The sequence below is a fragment of the Indicator indicator genome, chromosome 20 (assembly GCF_027791375.1).
Source record: "Indicator indicator isolate 239-I01 chromosome 20, UM_Iind_1.1, whole genome shotgun sequence".
In the NCBI taxonomy this organism is placed as follows: Eukaryota; Metazoa; Chordata; class Aves; order Piciformes; family Indicatoridae; genus Indicator; species Indicator indicator.
Window position 1 is genome coordinate 684,527 of NC_072029.1, and position 20,043 is coordinate 704,569.

Genomic DNA, 20,043 nt, shown 5'->3' on the forward strand with positions numbered 1-20,043 from the left:
AAATAAAATAGAATAAAATAAAATAGAATAAAATAAAATAGAATAAAATAAAATAGAATAAAATAAAATAGAATAAAATAAAATAAAATAAAATAAAATAAAATAAAATAAAATAAAATAAAATAAAATAAAATAAAATAAAATACTGCTAGACAGGTCTAACCAAATGCAACAGGACAGGATGCTTCCATTTTCCTATCAGAAAAGATGTAAAAAAAAAAAAAATCAGTACAGCTTTTATTGATACACTTGTTTTACAGAAGGGAAAGCTCTGGGGAGACCTTACAGCTTTTCTTCTTCCCCCCAGAAAGCACCACCAGCAGCACACAGGCAGCTGCCACATGGCTGACTTACAGCTGCTCACCTCTGCAGAGGGACACTGCATTTGCCCACACTCACAGCACAGGTGCCAGAAGTCCAGGGACTTCCACAGCACCTCTGCAGCCACCTGACCACAAGCAACCTGACAACCCCAGTAACTATTACAGAATCAGACAGAATCACAGAATGGTAAGGGCTGGGAGGGACCTCTGAAGATCACTGAGTCCAACCCCAGGCCACAGAGGTGACCCCAGCCCCATGGGAATGGGCTGTCTAAATTTATACAGCCTTTCTGGGTGATTGGAAGGGTTGCAGAATGCCCAGAGGACACTACAGGCCAAACAAAGGGCTTTGTGAGAGGTGCTTAGCAGTCACTGCCTGACAAGAGCGTTGTCAGACCTGCCTTGGCTTCTCCTGCACTGGAGCCTGGAACTTCAGATCCTTTGCAGTCTGCTCTCAGGTGTTTCCTGGGAAACAGAGCTCCAGCAGGAATGAAGGTTACATCCCATATGCTTTTTAATATGTTACAACATTTCTCCTTTTTGTAAAGAAAACCAGAAAGGTTTAAAAAACCCCAACCAAAACAAACTAAAATACTCCAAAAAAACAAACCCACAACCAACAAAGCAAGAAACTGATGTCCTCAGATGATTAAAAAACAAAATAAAAAGTGGAGATGAAGAAGATTTTCAAGCTCAGGCTCGAAAGAATAAGCCTTTTGTTGTAGAGCAAGACAGGTCACTTCAAAAGTCAGGAACTTAGTCAGGCCAAGACTAATAAGAGTAGAAGAAAGAGTTTATAACGTCTGCAGTGGCCACATGTAACCAAGGTAGTGACTAAACATTTTTTCATTTCCAAATGAGAAAGTCTGGAATTTCATTAACAATCCACACAGCACAATTATTGAAGAGGCAGCTTGTCCCCAGTTGAAAAGAAGAGTTAAAAAGATAACAGTGAGGTGCAGTGATTAATGAATTTATTTATTTTCAACTAAAAGGAAAATAAATCTCCACTAAATCTCTTTCAGCAGCCTTCACAGCAGCACTGTTTCCTTTGCATTTGGTATTCCTGGCTCCAGCTGAAAGGAAGATGCTGAAATAGCATCTTCATTGCTGGCAAGCAGTTAAGCCAACACAAAAGCCATTGAGAGCTGGGGGATCTCAGCACCCTGTCAGTCTGCATGGTCACACATGGGCTGTTGTAAGACAACTATGAAAATCCTCCTGTTCTGCCCAGAGAACAGCTGCTGCCAGAGCACGGGGATGACGATTCACCATGCTTGGAAAATGTATGGAAAAATGCAGCCCTGAATCCTCCAAAGTGCCTGCAAGAAATTCCTTGCACCACCAAGTACAGCAATTCTCTTGCCAAAATAAATTAAAAGCCTGATCATTGATTTTAATGGCATTTATAGTTATCTCTACAGTCATTAATTAACTCATACTGTAAAACACAGACCTGCCAAACAGCAAGACTCAACACCACAATGTTCAGAGATAATGTGCACACTGGGGTTGCCATGGGAACCTCTCCATGCCTTTTTTCCTGAGTTCTCACTTTACAACCTCAAAATAAGTCTGCACTAAATACGTATAAAGTACAAGAAATGTCAGGAAAGAGGAAAAAACCTGTTTCATTCAGTACAAATTGCTGCCAATTCAGAACTATTTCTTTAATTAACATGGTCTCAAGTAATTCAGAACTTCTTTTTTTTGCCTTTGGGAGTTGTTCCATACCTTGACGAAACTGATATGATTTGGTCTAGTGAGGGTGGGGAGACACTGGAACAGGTTGCTCAGGGAGGCTGTGGATGTCCCCTCCCTGGAGGTGTTCAAGGCCAGGCTGGATGAGGCCTTGGGCAACCTGGGCTGGTGGGAGGTGTTCCTGCCCGTGGCAGCAGGTTGGAACTGGATGAGCTTTAAGGACCCTTCCAGCCCAATCCAATCTATGAATCTATGAGTCCTAAGGACTTCTTAGACATGTAGAGACATGAATTAAAGGTTTGCTTCCCATCACCCAAAATTCTTCACTACATTGCTTTCTACCATCCCTCAGCTCTGTCAACACCATTTTGCTGGTAAATAGTTGATATTAAATATAATGTCCCAGATAGAGACCTATCCAAACCACACACTGGGTTGGTCAGTGCAGTGCAGGATGCTTCTAGCAGATGCAATGCATCGGTTTGCATCCCCACACCTCATTCTCAGCTGTCTTTCATATTCCATTTTTTTTCTGTGCTTAATAAAACTGCATTTTCAAGGATAAATCTCCATTTCTGTGGTTTTATTTATAGGTATTTATTTGTGGTGTATTGTGCTTTTTGAGCTGTTCATCTTTGGTTTGAAATTTTTTTTCTTCATCAGACCTTGACAATAGACATCCTCAGATCCTAGGAATACTCAATGAACGAAAGCAAGAATCTTGCTGCTTCCACCTCCATTTTTCACAGCATGCAAGACAAAATGTTGACTTTCTATGTTGACTGGAAATATAGATATTTAAATTCCATCTATACCAAGTCATGTCTTTTGAACTGGGTGGGGCACAGAATTATTACATCTCTTTTACATCTCCTGAGATCCACACTTGGACATAGTTCAAGTTACAAGTGAAATGAGTTGGGTGGTCTCAGGGAAATTTATTATAAACAACACTGCTCATCTGAAAACTGCACCAAACTGTGAACATCTGTTACTCTTGTACAGACACAGAATCTGGAGTGCATTATTAGTGGCCTCAGCGAAACAAAGATTCTTTAATCACGGCCAAAACCCAAGATGTAGCTCTACCATAACAGTTTAAATGCAGACCTAAACGACGAGCTGTGGACACCAGGTCGTTAGCACACATCAGGTGTCTACAATCTGCAGAGTTCAGATGGAATTTCTTCCCCAAAAAAAGGTGATCACCCTTTTCACCCAAAATTGGGTGGGAAAACTCTGAAGAAGGAAGGATGTGAGTATCAGGCCTGTTCTGCTTTGCTTTCGGCCACTTGGGTGATACAACAGTTCCACCAGCCTAAGGATGCCGTGAGGACAGCTCACTCACTTTGCACCATCATCCCATTTCCTACAACTGGGATTTTCAGGAAGGTTTTCATAGAATCATGGAATGGTTTGGATGGGCAGGGACACCTCCCACCAGCCCAGGCTGCCCAAGGCCTCATCCAGCCAGGCCTTGAACACCTCCAGGGAGGCGACATCCACAACCTCCCTGGGCAATCTGTTCCAGTGTCACCCCACCCTCTCTCTAAAGAATTTCTTCCTAATCTCCAGTCTAAATCTGCCCTCCTCAAGCTTCAATCCATTCCCTCTCATCCTACCACTACAAGCCCTTATAAAAAGTTCCTCCCCAGCTTTCTTGTGGGCCCCCTTCAGTTACTGGAAGGCTGCTATAAGATACCCCCAGAGACTTCTCTTCTCCAGACTGAACAGCCCCAACTCTCTCAGCCAGTCCTTGTAAGACAGATTCTCCAGCCCTCTGATCATCTTCGTGGCCTTCTCTGGACCTGCTCCAGCAGTTCAATGTCCTTCGTGTGTTGGGGACCTCAGAACTGGACACAGTGCTCCAGGTGGGGGTCTCAGCAGAGCAGAGCAGGGGGGCAGAATCACCAAAAAGAAGTGACAGACCATCACTTTCAGTTGTCCCTTGGAAACTCAAGCCCTTGAATACAGAACATCTTTAAAGCTTCCCTTATCCTTCCCTATCACTAAGTGAAATGGTTAGGAATTACTACTGTGAGGTTCCTGACTTGTACCCACAATAGGCAGAGTTTAAATAGCAAGAGTCAAGCCCCACTTCAGGAACAGGTTTAGTGCAACACATCCACTAAAGCACAGCAGAGTTCAGTCTCCACATTCACTTTGGCCTCACCTTTTTCTTTTTGTTATGGTTTTGACCTAAGATTATTATTAAGACTGTTATTAACTGCATGTGATCTATGATGTCTCTGTCCTCACAGGGTGACCCATGAGATTGAAATGTCTTCATTAAAGACAGGGTTAGTGGGTATCTGAAAGTTAAGACATCTATATTTATGCATCCTGGACTCCATAATCAGTGGAGAAAACAAGACAGATCACATAAATCATCTCTGTCACCACAGGAGAAATCTACAGCAAGTAACTTACATCTAGGCATCTAACTGTGAGAAATCTGAAGCTGGGTGAAACAAATTCCAGCTTCAGAGATGAGATCAAAATTTTCTTCCTAAAAGCCTCACTGAGCACTCAGAAAGAAATTATTTTCAATCATATTTACCAGAGGCACATAAAAAGCAACAACCTTGACTATTTTCCATGAGTAACCTCCCAAACAATCCAGCCAGGCTCTGGCTCATGCAAACGTTTAACACAATTCTTCTTGGTACCACTCCAGGACAATTTGCTTGCATTTTCACTCCAAGATTAGATTTTCCTCTAGGTGAAAAGTATTTGAGGAGAGATTTCAAGATACAACCAATCTAATACTTCTTCCAACTTAGGTCATGCAAAATTATTAGCAACCAGTCTTTGCAATTATTTTACAGAGACATTACAGTGGATGATTAATAGAGGACAGGAACATCTCTCACACGAGGAAAGGCTGAGAGACCTGGGGTGGTTACCCTGGAGCAGAGGAGACTGAGGAGGGATCTGATCAGTGCTGACAAATATCTAAGGGGTGGGTGTCAGGCAAATGGGGCCAGATTCTTCTCAGTGGTCCCCAGTGACAGACAAGAGGTAATGGGCATAAACTTGAACATAGGAAGTTGCATTTAAATATGAGAAGGAACTTCTTTACTTTGAGGGTGGCAGAGCACTGGCAGAGGCTGCCCACCTCCATCTGTAGAGGCATACCTGGATGTGTTCCTGTGTGACCTGCTCTCTGTGATCCTACTCTGGCAGGGGGATTGGACTTGATGGTCTTCAAGAGTCCCTTCCAACCCCTACCATTCTGTGATTCACCCTAAAGTTCTTGGACCAGAATTTACCTATAGTTTGCCCACTGAATAATGAAACCCACAGAATTTCATGTCAGGGGCATTCATGATCATCAAGAATGGAGTTTCCACAAGCCTCAATAAAACAAGAACTTGCATTTGATACTGGAGGAAGGGTATCAATTGGGCAGACCACACTAACAGTAAATTTGAAGATGACCTGAAAAGCTATGTTTGGAATATGGAATATTTGGACTAATAGCACTGAAGTCAGAGGGGAGAACATTTACCAAGTTAAGGAGTGATAAGGATTTGAACAAAATTATTGGTAGTTCATACAGCATAGAAAAGCTGAGACTCTGAAACATCACCTGGGCACAACTGACACAGGAAGTGGAGATGTTTTCAGACACATGGCTACAATGCACTGCTGCAGGAGAAACTGCAAATGACAGAAAACCCAAGCAGAATTGTGTGCTCTGGGATACAAACTAACATAAATAAGAAAACAAAACATATCTGCTCTGTTTTCATCTCAGCATCATGGAAAGAAATTCCTTTCCAATATATATCTTTCCAAAATGAAGACACAGAAGCAATGTTTTGCTTTGAAACAGAAAATTACTGCTTCTGCGTGACTCAGCTGCAGCAAACCAATTCAGAAGACAACCAAGCTCTCTGCTCCGAAAACATAGCCCTGCAGGAATGAGTTGCAGGTGTTGGCAGAGTTTAGACAGATGAATCTGGGATCATGAGGACTTGGAAATGATGCCCTGTTCAATAATTATGGTACTTTTTGCTACATGACCATGCTCTACCATCTCAGGCATGAACATAATAATTAAAATGAAAATGTTGATGTTCCAGTCTGGATGCTGACACTCCAGTATGAAACTTAATTGCTCTGCAGCTTGCCTCCTGAGCTGTGCTTCAATCCATGAATGTGTTGGCCAGGAAAGTGTCAGTTTAGCATCTACATCATCTGTGAACCTATTTTGACTCCTAGGTAAATTTTGACTCCTGATATATGAAGCACAGGCTATGAAACAGTGTCATGAAGAAGGTGCCAGTCTGTTTTCAGTGGTGCCCTGTGGTAGGGCAAGGGACAATAGATACAAACTGGAAGCCAGGAGGTTCCACCTCAACATGAGGAGAAACTTTACTGTGAGGGTGACAGAGCCCTGGAGCAGGCTGCCCAGAGAGGTTGTGGAGTCTCCTTCTCTGCAGACTTTCGAGATCTGTCTGGACACATTTTGGGTGACCTGCCCTAGGTGATCATGTTTTGGCAGGGGAGTTGGACTGCATGATCTCCAGAGGTCCCTTCCAACTTCTATCATTCTGTGATTCTATGAAATTATCCTCAGTGTATCAGTAGGACACCAGTGCAATGGTAGTACACAAGATACCAAGTAACATACATTTGAATTAATACTATTTGGGGTTTCTTCTCTAGAGAGTAACAGCTAAGAACAAAGAACCTCAAGAGAGCAGGCCAGATCATGAACTGTCATGGTTCTCATGGCAGGCAACTAGAAGGACTATCCAGTCTTAAGTAGCAACATTCAGAGGACAGCTGGCAAGCACTGTTAAGGTGGAAGGCTGTGCAAGTGAGTGGGAATGCTATAGTTCATTCCCAGGAAAACATGGAAAGCATGCCTTCCCTTCTTCAGAATCAGATGTATACAAAGGCAGTCTGCAAGCTCTGGGGCACACCCACATGCAAAATAAGTAATTGCCAGGTCACTGATGTACTTGTGGGAGGTGCCTTGAATACCTTGCAAACAAAGCTAACAATGCTGAACCAACTGGAAATCAAACACCAAAGTGGCACACACCTGCTGCCAGAACACCCCTGTCCTACAAGGGCACAAAGCGCTCATGGCTCTGTGTCTCTGGTAGCTTCAAAGCTGCCTTCTTGAGCTGCTTGGAAACCACACCACTGACTATGCTGCACTAAGACCTGCCCTGCTGCTATGGCCAGAATAGAATCATAGAATTATAGAATCACAGCATGGTCTCAGTTGGAAGGGACCACCAAAGGTCATCGAGTTCAACCCCCTCTCCAGTCAGCAGGGACATCCCCAACTAGATCAGGTTGCCCAGAGCCCTGTCCAGTCTCACCTTGAATATCTCCAGGGAGGGGGACCCAACCACCTCCCTGGGCAACCTGTTCTAGTGTTCCACCACCCTCATGGTGCAGAACTTGTTCTTAACATCCAATCTAAACCTGCTCTTCTCTAGTTTGAAGCCATTGCCCTCATCCTGTCACTGCAGGATCTTGCAAACAGTCTCACTCCATCCTTCTTGTAGGCCCTTCAGGTACTGGCAGGCTGCTATTAGGTCTCCTTAGAGCCTTCTCTTCTAAAGGCTGAACAACCCCAGCTCCTTCAGCCTGTTCCCATAGCAGAGGTGCTCCAGCCCCTTATTATTTTCGTGGCTCTCTTCTGGACCCACTGTGATAGAAAACTTTAAACTGCTGTAGGTCTGACAGAGCTCTGGTTATTCCAGTTTAAGACATATTTTACTGTTCCATGATCAGAACTAATCTGAAGTTTTCACTTGTTTTTTATTTTTTTTCCCTCATTGTTGCTATTCCTTAACCAAAAGCTCCACCACACAGGTTTGGAAGTGCTTCAAATGCAGGCTAGTGTACCCAGTTCCAGGGAAGGCCAGAGCCCTGCAATGAGGAAGTTGGCTTTGGACAGAGAAGGACAAAGAGTGGATTTACAGCCAGCGAGGTACTCCTTATCAGCTGGCCTCTGCTAACACCTCTGTGTTTCTTCCCAGCTGCAAAAGCAAGGCAGCTGACTCAGCTTCAGCAGCTCTCACAGCAACAGTAAGTCCTTAATCACTCGGATGGTTTACAGTCACCTGTTCAGGCACTCAGTCATTTCTTGTGTACCCTAATGGCATGCCTTCTCTCTATTTAATCTGAAGAAGGTAAGGAATTTTCTTCCCTGAAAAGGTTCTCAACCACTGGAACAGGTTTCCTAGGGAGGTAGTTGAATCCTCACCCCTGCAGATGTCTAAAAACCACAGAGATGTGGTGCTGAGGGACATGGTATAGCACTGGACTTGGTAGAGTTAGAGAATGGTTGGACTCAGTGATCCTTGAGATTCTGAGATCTTGAAATAAATACTAGAAAGTTCATCCTCTATAGGAGCTGCTTCCATGGAGATTCTCTAGCATCTAATGAAGCATAAACTGCCACTGAAGCTTTTCCCATCCTGGTCAAGACATCTCTCTTGTGTGTGCTCTCAGACATCAACAAAGGTGAATTCACACACAATATGAATGTGTGTCAACACACGTTATACATGCAACTAACAACATATTTGCTAGAGTTGTCTATTAAAAGCTGTAACTTCTTTACTCTCTTCCATTTTGTAGGAGGTATGTGCTCAGCATTCTGTTTCTACTACTTAATAAGTTCTGTAGATATACAGAATGAAGAAATTTCAAATGTTTTTCAAATAAAGAAAGTTTTCTAAAACCATGACTGCATAGATGATCTACCCCTGGAGTTTTACTGCAGGTAAAAATGTCCTTAAAAATCTCTAAAGAGAGAGAGGATTTCAGTTTTATTGGCAAAAACATGAAGTTGCAAATTGCAGCAGAGTTTAGACCTTGGCTAACAAGGATTATAGACAGTGTTTCACCTTTTCCTTTCTGGTTTAGGAGCTAAGTTTTATATATTTGTTTGGTACAGGTTCAACAGGTTGTTTTGTTTAAGAAGAGGGCAGTAGGATTGCAGAACCACCTAGAACCACATGGCACAAACAGCACTTAAAAAGATCAACAGGAACTGAAATCAAGACCCTGTGATACCCAATGGCTTGAACTGCATATAAATCACAAACACAGTAAGTCCTCAGATCTCAGCAGGCTGAGGGTTCATTGTTTGCTGTAAAATAATGTTTGAAACATAGAAATAAAATCTGTGTATATTCCAGGATGAGAAAAGGCAGAAAGCCTTCCAGAGGACTGTTCAGTCACATAAAGTGAGGTTCAGCCTGCATATTCCAGAGATGGGAGGCAAATCAAATTTAAAACTTGCAGGCAAAAGAACAGCTTAAGAAGCATACTTCCTAGAACTGCCATAGTCCTACCCAGGTACTCACTTTGGACTGCCAGGAGGCACTGCAAAGGGTGCCCACCTTTTGTGATAATGCATTACAAGCTCATGATCTTGGAACAGAAGACCTGGGCTTCTTTTCTCCCTCAGCACTCAGAAGGCCACCATAAGCTAAAAAGTGTAGGGAAGATCTTTGTTCTGTTACTATGCCAGGGTAATGCAACAACCATAAAGGACATCAAGCTATGGGCAGCTATACTGGACTCAAACAGGACAAAGTCAGCTTGGGTTCAGATCCATGTTAACTGGAGTATGTGTCTTTCACTCCATCTTTGTTTATCATTAAATGCATGGATATCACAGCAGCAGAACTACAACTCCCACTTCCCAGCCCTTTGTGACACTACTAGATCCACAGGCACCAGCTTAACTCAGCCTTTTGCATGCTCTGGTAAAGCAAAGAACAAAAGTAAATTATCATTGTGAAAAATTGTAGAGTGGAGTTGTAGCTCCATAGTAAGAGCCTGTCCTTTGAGGGGGCTCTGCAAGCACCAGAGGAAACTTTCTCTAGGCTAAGCAGCAAGTACTAACCTTCTGACCCTGAATATCAGTAGTTCCTAGGATGTGGTGATAAGGAAAGGTAGGAGAAAGGGGGAAAGGGGACAAAGGACTGTTTAAAAGGGACTGTAGTGATAGGACAAGGGGCAATGGTTTGAAACTGAAACAGGGCAGATTTAGGTTGGACATCAGGAGGAAGTTCTTTAGAGTGAGGGTGGTAAAATACTGGAACAGGTTACCCAGGGATATGGCTGAGGCCCTGTCCATGGACACATCCAAGATGAGACTTGATGTGGCCCTGGGCAGCCTGACCTAGTTGGAGATGTCCCTGCTGACTGTAGGGGGGGTTGGACAAGACACCCTTTGAGGATCCCTTCCAACCTGATGCATTTTGTGAATCTTCAAGTCCGTCAAATAGCCACAGGCTGAGAAGACAGAGACATAGGTGGGAGCAAACTCCCAGAAGATGAGACTGATAAAAAACTCAGATGGTTAGTCCCTCCCAGCAGTCTGGAGCCTTCTATATCACTGACTCTTACAATTCAGTAGTGCTCACTTTATTACCACTGCCTTCAGTCCCCTGGCCAGTGACAACCTGGAAGCTTCTGACAGCACATGTCTTTTGTGAGTTTTCTTTCAAGGTTATTTTACACTATACTTTCTCTGCTTAAATATTCAAACTTCTGTCTGTGAAATGAGGAGGGAAGAGCATCTTGTATTTGTCAGGCAGATAAGCACTGCAGGAACACAAGAAGCACTTCTTGTCACTGCTATGTTCTTTTAAAGTAACCTTTTAGTTTCCTGTCTCACAGCGGCCCTGGGGTGTGGCCCTGCGTGCACATTGCACAAGCCAGGATCTGTTTTACAAAAGAGCATTTAAGAGATGCCGGTAAAAAAGAGTCATAGGATTCCTTGGGAAGATTAGAACCCTTTGGCTTCTTTTAATTAATTTTGCTCCGTTTCAGATCTTACTATAAATCCCCCCCCCCCCCCCCACACTACCAGGTATTATTAGAAGCCAAATAAGTACCCAAGGTGTGATTTTTCCAGTGCACATGGCATGGTACTTTCAAACTGGTCAGATCAGATTTGTACAATAGGATCAGCAACCAGCAGAGAAGCACAGAATCGTTTTGGTTGGAAAAGAACTTTAAAATCATTGAGTCCAACCATGATCTAACTCTACCAAGGCTAGTGCTAAGTCACAATCCTCAGCACCACATCTCTGCCTCTTTGAAACACTTCCAGTGATGAAGATTCAACCACCGCCCTGGGCAGCCTGTGCCAGTGGTTGAGAACCCTTTCAGTAAAGAAGTTTCTTCTAATCTCTTACCTAAACCTCCCCTAGGGCAACTTCAAGACATTTCCTCTCATTTTAGCATTTGTAACTAGGGAGAAGAGACCAACATCCACTTTGCTACAACCTCCTTTCAGGGAGTTGGAGAGAGCCAGAAGGCCTCTCCTCAGCCTCCTTTTCTCCAGACTAGACCCTCAGCTGCTCCTCCACAGCCCTGTTCTCCAGACCCTTCACCAGCTTCATTGCCCCTCTCTGAACACACTCCAGCACCTCCATGTCTTTCTTGTAGTGACAGCCCCAAAGGTGAACCCAGTACTCAAGGTATGGCCTCACCAGTGCTAGGCACAGGGGGACAGTGCTGGTCACACTGTTGCTGGTCCAGGCCAGGATGCTGTTGGCCTTCTTGGCCACCTGAGCACACTGCTGTGTTCTGAACATTTTTGACATGTAAAGCTTTGCAAGGCAGGCTGAGAATACAGCCTAAAGTCTGTCCTGATGACATACAATACTGCTCCAGATGTCATAATCTAGCAGTAGCTTGCTGGGGGTTTGGTGGAATATGAAACTGTACTAAGACTAAACTTCCATTTTTCAGGCTTTGTAACAAACAACTGCTTTACAACAAATACTGTACCCAGGGGAACTTTAGAATCTAACTCTTTGAAAAGATGACCTCTTGAATGCTTTTAATGGAATCCCTTGATGCTTTGAATCTGTTCTAAACCTGAGCAGCTTTAAAAATATCCCTAAATGCCAAGACGTTCCAGAAACCTGGATTGCTTAAAACTACCAAAGATTTAAACTCACACGAAGAAAGCATACTAAAAAAATAAATAAATTAAGAAAAACTAACTTCAGGTTTCCAACTCCATTTCTAGATGGTAGCTGCACCTCTGTGGCATATTGTAAGCCTAAACATTTATTTCAAAGTGGAAAATACTTTTCAAAAGCAAACACTACAGCTTGTTAGAAAAATGCGATCCTCAGGGAGTCAAATTTCTCCAGAACAATTAGAAAATAGCTCTTGGGGAGTTTGCATCAGATCCAAAGTCCAGAAGAGCAGAGGATCAACCCACAACACAAGAAAACTGGCACATCTTTTTCAGTTAGAAAATAAAGAATTCCACAGTAAAACTCAGAAGTCAATATGAAGGAAGGTAACACCTAAGCAGGGAACAACACATCCAGCTGAAGTGTCTTGACAAGGCACAAAATTCATTGTGTCCCAGAAAGGCCTTCAAACAATATTTTGGTATCACTGGAGCTGTAGCACAGCTCAGCACCACTCTGCCTTCACTGCCACAGCTGTTCTCCTTCTGTCCCTATGGCAATCAGGCCACTTCTTACTCAGTTCTCCCCCGGCAGAGCTGTTCCGTTCCCCTAAATCTTTTCTATGTGAGTCACTGAAACACTTACTCATACTTAAAAAACCTAAATCAGTAAGGATTCAGATGGTGCTAATATATTTAAATGGTGTGTAGGTGTGTTATCTGATGCAGGCAGTTACAGGGATCATCCCTTTCTGAGTAAGTTTTACATTAAGATAAACTGGATGAGCTGACTGTATGACAGGCTTGTGATGACCTTTCCTGAACTATGCCCACAAATTGATGCCTACTTACATGATTAGTAATGCTCCAAGCCCCTCAGAGGTGTCCAACTGGGTAATACTGCATGTTTTAATTGAAAAAACTTCAATCAGAAACACTTTCTTCATCCTTACACTTAAGACAGCCTTGAGCAAGTGATGAATTTAAGCTCTCATACCTCACAACTCTGCCATCACATTAAATGGAAGCTGTAGATGTCTAAAAAGGAGAGCATCTGCCTCCAGACCTGAGAAGTTCCACAGCACTGAATTTTAAGGTCACATCTTATTACATATAGTGCAGCCTTCTTCACTTTGCCTTAGAACACTATGGAAAGTGGGTTCCTTCCCAGAAATAATTAGGGATGTGTCCTGGTTTTGCTGGTCCACAACACCAGGCCAGCCATGGGCTGCAGGCCATCAGCAGCTCTGAGTCAGCCAGGACAGCTGAACTGAGTTGCCCACAGGTGTGCCCCTGCCCATCAGCATCACACTCAGTGCAAAGGTAAGAGTTTGAGATAATGGCAGCCTGCTGCTTGAGCCCCTCCCCAGAGTTCTCCTCAGCCTACTTCTCTTCCCTGTCCTGCTCTCAAGGACTGCCTTCTCTCTGGTACACAGAGAGAAATCCCTCTAGCGATTCCAGGGGTAGATCTCTAGTCCAAACTTCCATCTTTCTCTTGCCCATAAGACCTATTTGGCAGCACTGTCTGCAGTCACTAGAAAATATTTCTCAGAACAGCAACAAAGTTAAAACCTATATCCCTGACACTGTGGACTGTGGACTTCTGTGGACTAAATGTCCAATTTGTGGACATTTTTGATGTCTGCTTTGATGGCTGCTCAGCATCAAGGAGATGACAGTTACCAGCTCAAGTGTGTGCATGAAGCAAAATAAAGGAAACTCACAACCTGCCCTCATCTCAGGATGCACATTTTTGTCAGGAGATCACAAACTGTGTTTTCATGACATGCAGGCATGGAGGTTAACAATCAGTGTAACACTGGTGTAGAGTCTGGCTGTAGATATGGATCTCTAAATGCAAGCAATACACTTAGTTGTTTCTCTTGTGTTGTTAAACTATTAAAACCTTTTTGGAGCTGCTTGCTTTTTAGGGTCACAATTACACCACCTCTCCAGATGTGGAGTTCATACTGCTCTTCAAAACAAAGCAAGCTGCACAGAGTAAAATGATACTGAAGAAGAACAGGAATGTACATTTTACATCACTCTCTCCTCTAGTTACAGTCTGATGCCCCATGCTGCTGTGGGTTTGAAGATGTAAATATTTAGTAATGGTGTATGGGAAACAAAGCTGCACAGCAGAAGACTAAAATGTTTTGCTGCATTTACCAACCAGCTTTCAACTTACTCCTTACAAAATCCCTCTGTTTCCTTACTCCTACAGTAGAGAGATTTAGCAAAACTATTTACTGAGATGACTTCATACAGCAAAGACATTCAGATTACTGCTGAACAATGCTTGTTTTATTGCTTGTTTTCAGAACTTTGCAGCACTAAGGGTCCTGTTTATACCAAGATTAATAACCAACAGTTGTAAATATATTTCAAACAACTGGAGGCTGAAGAGGAAACAGATCATATCAATGGGTATGTTTGTGAACAGGCTTCAATGCAACCATTGTGCATGGATTAGAATTCAGAGGTCACTTTTTTTTTATTAGTTATGTTCTGGAAGCCATATAAAATAATGTCCATATTTTAAAGAATTAGATGAATTGATAAATCTTCTAGGAGATTCCTCCAAGTAGCAAGCAACATTCCTTTGAAGTTCATTGGTATTTTTCAGGGTGATTTTCAACAATATGTTCTTGACATTCCAAGATGAGAACAGCACTTCTAGAATCTGCAGTTCCGATACTATGTGGAAAAGAGATCAATATTCTGTAACAATCTGTACTCAAGGTGGAGATGTCCTCTCAAAACAATAATCCAATGTCCTTTTCCCCTGTTACCTGTGTGTATACTAAGTTCAGTAACCTGACATGACAATTTGAGATACTGAAACAAGACACCACTTGTAAAACCTAGGAAAGTTTCTCACTACAATGTCTAGGCTTGGGCACATCTGTCAGTACTTTGCAAACCAGATAAACCCAACCTGATTGTGGAAGTACAATCAGCCAGAGATAACATCCAGAAAAATCTAAATGTACTATGCTTTTAAAATACATAAATAAATAAAAAAAATCCATTCATTCGTATGAAGAAGTCTAAAAAAAGCAGTTACATGCCCAACTCTCAGCTACTTAATATGAAAGCAGATCATAACATTCTAATTAATATGATGTCAGGTTGGCAAAACAAAGGGCCATGTAAAGCTGGTCATACTTGCAATCTCCTTTCCCTGTAATTACACCCCTATGGCAGACATCAAAGTACAACATTCTCCACTGGCACTGGCAGTTAAGATGTCCTTTCACTGAGGCCAAGAGCTGACTTAGGGTCACAATACCAGCCCATTCTTGCTAGACAGCTAAACCCAAGAAATCCCATTGTAAATTGCAACCTCTAAAGATCAGCTGACCTTTCTGTCCAGTACTGAAGCTGGAACGAGACAATTCAAAAATCCCAGGAGTCTGAGCTGAAATTAGCTGTTGGATTTAAACAGCTGGAGGGGTAAAAGGAGACACAGCTGAAGGAAGTATATTGAGAGCAGCCGGACAGCCTTTAAGAGAGAAACAGAACACTTAGCAAAAGGAAGCAGGATCAATAATGTGAGAACAGTGTCAATAAAAGGAAAAAGGGATAAAAACAGAGAGAAGTAAAAAGTACTACTAGGAAGTGGAACACAAAAGGCAAAGGGAAGTAAAGCAGTAGAAGTGGCAATGCTCCAAGGCTTTGTGCAGAGTCTTAGCTCTAAAATTGTAATGATTTGCCCCTGGGTAAAGTCTAATAGACTGTGAGAGGTAAGTTATCACAGAATGAACTGAGGTGGGGAATTTGGGAGTCTCATACATGGCTGGGGTAAAGAGTCACTCAAATTAGTAACAGCAAGTCCCTCAAGTGTTCTGACCATGGTTGTGTGTGCAAGGGAACATTCTGTAAAGCCCACAGCAGGACAGGACACAACAGTAACTCCAGAGGTGAAGGATGGCAGAGCCCTGGAGGAGGTAGCCCAGAGAGGTTGTGGAGTCTCCTTCTCTGAAGACTTTCAAAACCTGCCTGGATGCATTCCTGTGTGACCTGCTCTAGGTGATCCTGTTTTGGCAGAAGACTGGACTGAATCATCTCCAGAGGTCCCTTCCAACCCCTAACATTCTGTGATTCTGTGAAGAGATGACCAATAGGAAATGGATGTCCATTACCTATATGCCCAGTACAAAATAAACCCCATGCAAAATTACTGAGGTGCTGTCATTACCATGCAAAAAAATTAAAAATATAGTGGAGTATAATTTCCATGTGCCCTTATGTGAGGCATATGATATTTTATTTTAATATTTAGTTCTGCAATTCTGCTAATTAGCTAGGAACAGTATAATATTAGTATTGCACATGTATTTCATAGACTTGACCAACTCTTGGAAGAGAAATCCCAGGACCCAATCACAACCAAATGGCTACAAAAGGCCCTCATGCCCTTCCCTTCCATGCTGCAAAAAGTTCAGACTGGATTTGTAGAAGTTAGGAAAAGTTCATGGTCACTGGGGTCAGAGCAAAATGCCACACACCAGCTCCTGTCTGTGGAAAGGTGGTCTACATTGCTGCTGTGTAAACTGCATGTGTAAAATGCTGTGAAGTAGGAAGCATTTAATTGGTTTAGCATTAAATGTTTATCATAAGACATAGATTTATCATCTTGCAGTTATGCCAAGCTGTGTTAAGGTGGAAAATGAAGTAGCATGAAATAAGCTTGACAGAACTGTTGAGGGTCTTGAGAACGTACTGACATTTACAGGATGAAAACTTGAATCATTTTCTGTCCAAAAGTGAAGACAGACTAATAACAAAATGCAGCTTGAGGATGCTTCCTATCCTCATTCACACTGTCCACAAGGTATCAAGGGACATGAGCAAATATTTTGAAAGAAAAACCTCACAGGTTTTTCAAACAACAATATTCTTCACACTGTTTTTCTTGTAATTTGGAGGGGAAAAAATCCATTTATAAAAATTCACCATTTATTCTGAACATAGAACTAGAATCTACATAAATGAGTTGCTGACTTACATGGTAACTTTTCAGTCTAACAAACTCGACTTTCATGGAGATGAACCTTTCTGAATTTCTGCTGAGATTTTTAATGTGCTCCACGAGGTCAGCACAGAACTTGTAGCCACCTTTGAGGACACAGAGAACCACAATATCATTGTCTCCAATATCTTGCACAATATCTTTGGCCAATCGTTCTGTCCTGGGGGAAGACAAAAAAAAATGATAAAATAACTTCAAGAAGGACACTGAGAGGCTGGAGTGTGTCCAGAGTAGGGCAACAAAGCTGCCAAAGGGTCTCGAGAACAGGGCTGGGGAGGAGCTGTAATGAGTGGCAGAAGTCAATGGTGCAGCTAGGAATCAGGAGGTTAACTGGGACTGATGATTTGTACAAGGGAGCTGCCAAAGTCATGCATAACTGGACACAGGGTTTTTCTCCTTTTTGTAGTAAAAACCCAGGATGGTTAGAGAGCAAGTGGGACATTCAAGTACTACTGTATCCAAAGCTTTCTACTTGCCCTTTCACCTCCAGTTCAGCTCTCTTGCAATTTACATTCCAGTGCCAATTTCACTAGGTGATCCCACTCCCTTTTTTGTGGGAACCTTATCAATGCCTATATCAGCAATTAGGTGAAAAAAATCAGACAAATCAGTTGCAAAAGCAACTACAAGTCTGGTATTTCCTAACCTTCAAGTATTTATTTCCTTCCCAAATTAAATAAATAAAAACCATTTTTACAATTGCTAATGTACTACTTTAGGACAAAATGTTACATCCACACTGCCTGTGGATGAAAAGGAATCACACTGACCAAAGAATGGCCTTAGCCACACGCACACTGCACATACCTGTCAACAATAACGCCGTGAGGTATGAGCACATATTCCAGATCTCCGTAGTAGTGCTGGGGGTAAGTGAACAAATCCAGGCTGTATCCAGGCCAGTTGTCTGAAATCTGCATATCAAACAGCACCATTAAGAATACTTCACAACATGTAACAGATAGAAATCAGTGCTGTAGTACACTCTGTTGGCTGGCTTAATCCCATGACTTTCTTTTTCAGTTCTAATTTACAGTTTCATTTTTCCTAGTAATTACTTTACCTGCAGCAGTTATTTGCTGATAGCTACTACTGAACATCTGCATATGAAGAACATGATTTGGAGATTCCTGCACTCAGTGAAAGCTTTTCCCCCTCACTTACACAAGCCTTGAAACTACACAAAAGAAAAAAAAGAAAGTTACTTAGTGCTGTTCTTAATTTCCATAGAAACAGGAGATTATAAATAACCTCCTTGGCGAGTTTGTAACTAGAAGCAAATCTTGCTCCAAAAACACTGCTGCAAAGGCCTGGGAAGCTCATTTTCCCCATCTTCCTTTTCAGTACATAGGGCTGGCTGACACTTTGCAAACATTTTGTAGCAGTGAACTGTCTGGCATGATTTCCTTCAAAAGTAACAGAAAATAAAGGATTTCAGAGAGTGCTTTAAATTGCACTACAGCTGCCCATTAAGAAGCCTTCCCAGTAGTGCTTGCTTAGGCATTCTCCTCACATTGCATGGTTCTGGTGTGATGCAAAACATCAAACTAAAGAGATGGAAACTGCTTCAGAGTGGACCAGTGCGTTTTACTGGGGTTACAATATGTCCTTCAGGAAAACAGGATCTGGATGAGATGTTGATTCTCTTATCTATCCTTCTGGTGCTCTTGAATACAAGAATATAAAGTGCATTGCTTTGCAGTAACAGAGTTGTTCTCATTTGCCAGTATTCACTGGCATTGGACAAAAAGGATTAAATTCATGTGTACTTTCTACTTATTATCATTACTCATTATTCTAACATAATAAAGCATAGTTTACATTCCTCTTCCTTTTAAAAAGGCACTTCCCAAAAAATAAAGGCTTAGAAATTCCCTTTTACCCTAAAGCTATTCACAATGTTCTGCTCTAAGACAATTCTGAACTAACTGTACCTTTTTATAAGTATTTCACATCAAAAAATATCCACACCATGAATCACAGAAACGTTCAGGTTGGAAAAGACCCTCAGGATCACCAAGTCAAACCCAGATCCCTGCTCTACAAGGGTCACCCCCCCTAAACCACATCCCCAAGCACCACATCTAAACCACCTTTAAACACATCCAGGGTTGGTGACTCCACCACCTTCCAGGGCAGCACATTCCAATCCCTGACCACTCTTTCTGGGAAAAAATTGTTCCTAACGTCCAGTCTAAACCTGCCCTGTCACAGCTTGAGGCCATTCCCTCTTGTTCTATCGCAATTACCTGTGAGAAAAGACCAGCACCAGCCTCTCTACAACCTCCTTCTAGGTAGCTGTAGAGAGCCATGAGGTCTCCTCTCAGCCTCCTCTTTTACAAACTAAGCAGCCCCAGCTCCAGCAGCAAGCAGAAGAAATTAGTATAGTAAAACGTGGTTATGAGCATTCATCTCCTTTGCAATAGCCTCACCTTGCTCTGGTGCTAAATACAGTCACCCACCTCAAAAATGTCATAGAATCATAGAATCAGGTTGGTTGGGAAAGCCCTTTCAAATCATCCAGTCCAACCATTCTCTAACTCTGCCACTGCTGCTGCTAAACCATGGCCCTCAGCACCACATCTCTGTCTCTTCACCACCTCCAGGGATGGGGATTCAACCACCTCCCTGGGCAGCCTGTTCCAGTGGTTGGGAACCCTTTCAGGAAGAAGTTTCTTCTAATCTCCAACCCAAAACCCTCATGCAGCTTGAGGCTAGGAGAGGTGGTTGATGCACATTGGTTTCAGACAGAGCTCAAAGACAACAGAGTTTGGAAGGGGCATGAGGGGACACTGGCATGGACAGGGGGTAATCACTGCCTGCACCAAGCCCCCAGCTCTGGGCCACGATCTGGCCGGTTGCTCTGCAGCTCGGTGAAAATCCCATTGCCACAATAAGATGAACATACCCGAGGCAGTGGTAGTGATTAGCTTCACAGGAGAATCTGGTTCGTCCCTCAAAAGAGGAGTTCTTTATTACATGACTTATTCAGTCCCACAGGTGCTCACAGAGCACGCTGCCAATGTTCGGGCTCTCTCCCACCACAGAAGGGCACAGGGGCA

At 42.7% G+C, this 20,043-nt stretch overlaps 1 protein-coding gene across 1 annotated transcript in view; it reads right to left on the minus strand.

The window, feature by feature from the left end:
• PRTFDC1 (phosphoribosyl transferase domain containing 1) overlaps positions 1 to 20,043 on the minus strand; it is a 37,410-nt gene that overhangs the window by 16,777 nt on the left and 590 nt on the right. Inside the window, exons 2-3 of the mRNA XM_054390113.1 lie at positions 17,789 to 17,895; positions 16,958 to 17,141 (exon numbers count right to left, since the gene is read on the minus strand). Coding sequence (XP_054246088.1) covers positions 16,958 to 17,141; positions 17,789 to 17,895 — 291 coding nt within the window. The remainder of the gene's footprint in view (positions 1 to 16,957; positions 17,142 to 17,788; positions 17,896 to 20,043) is intronic.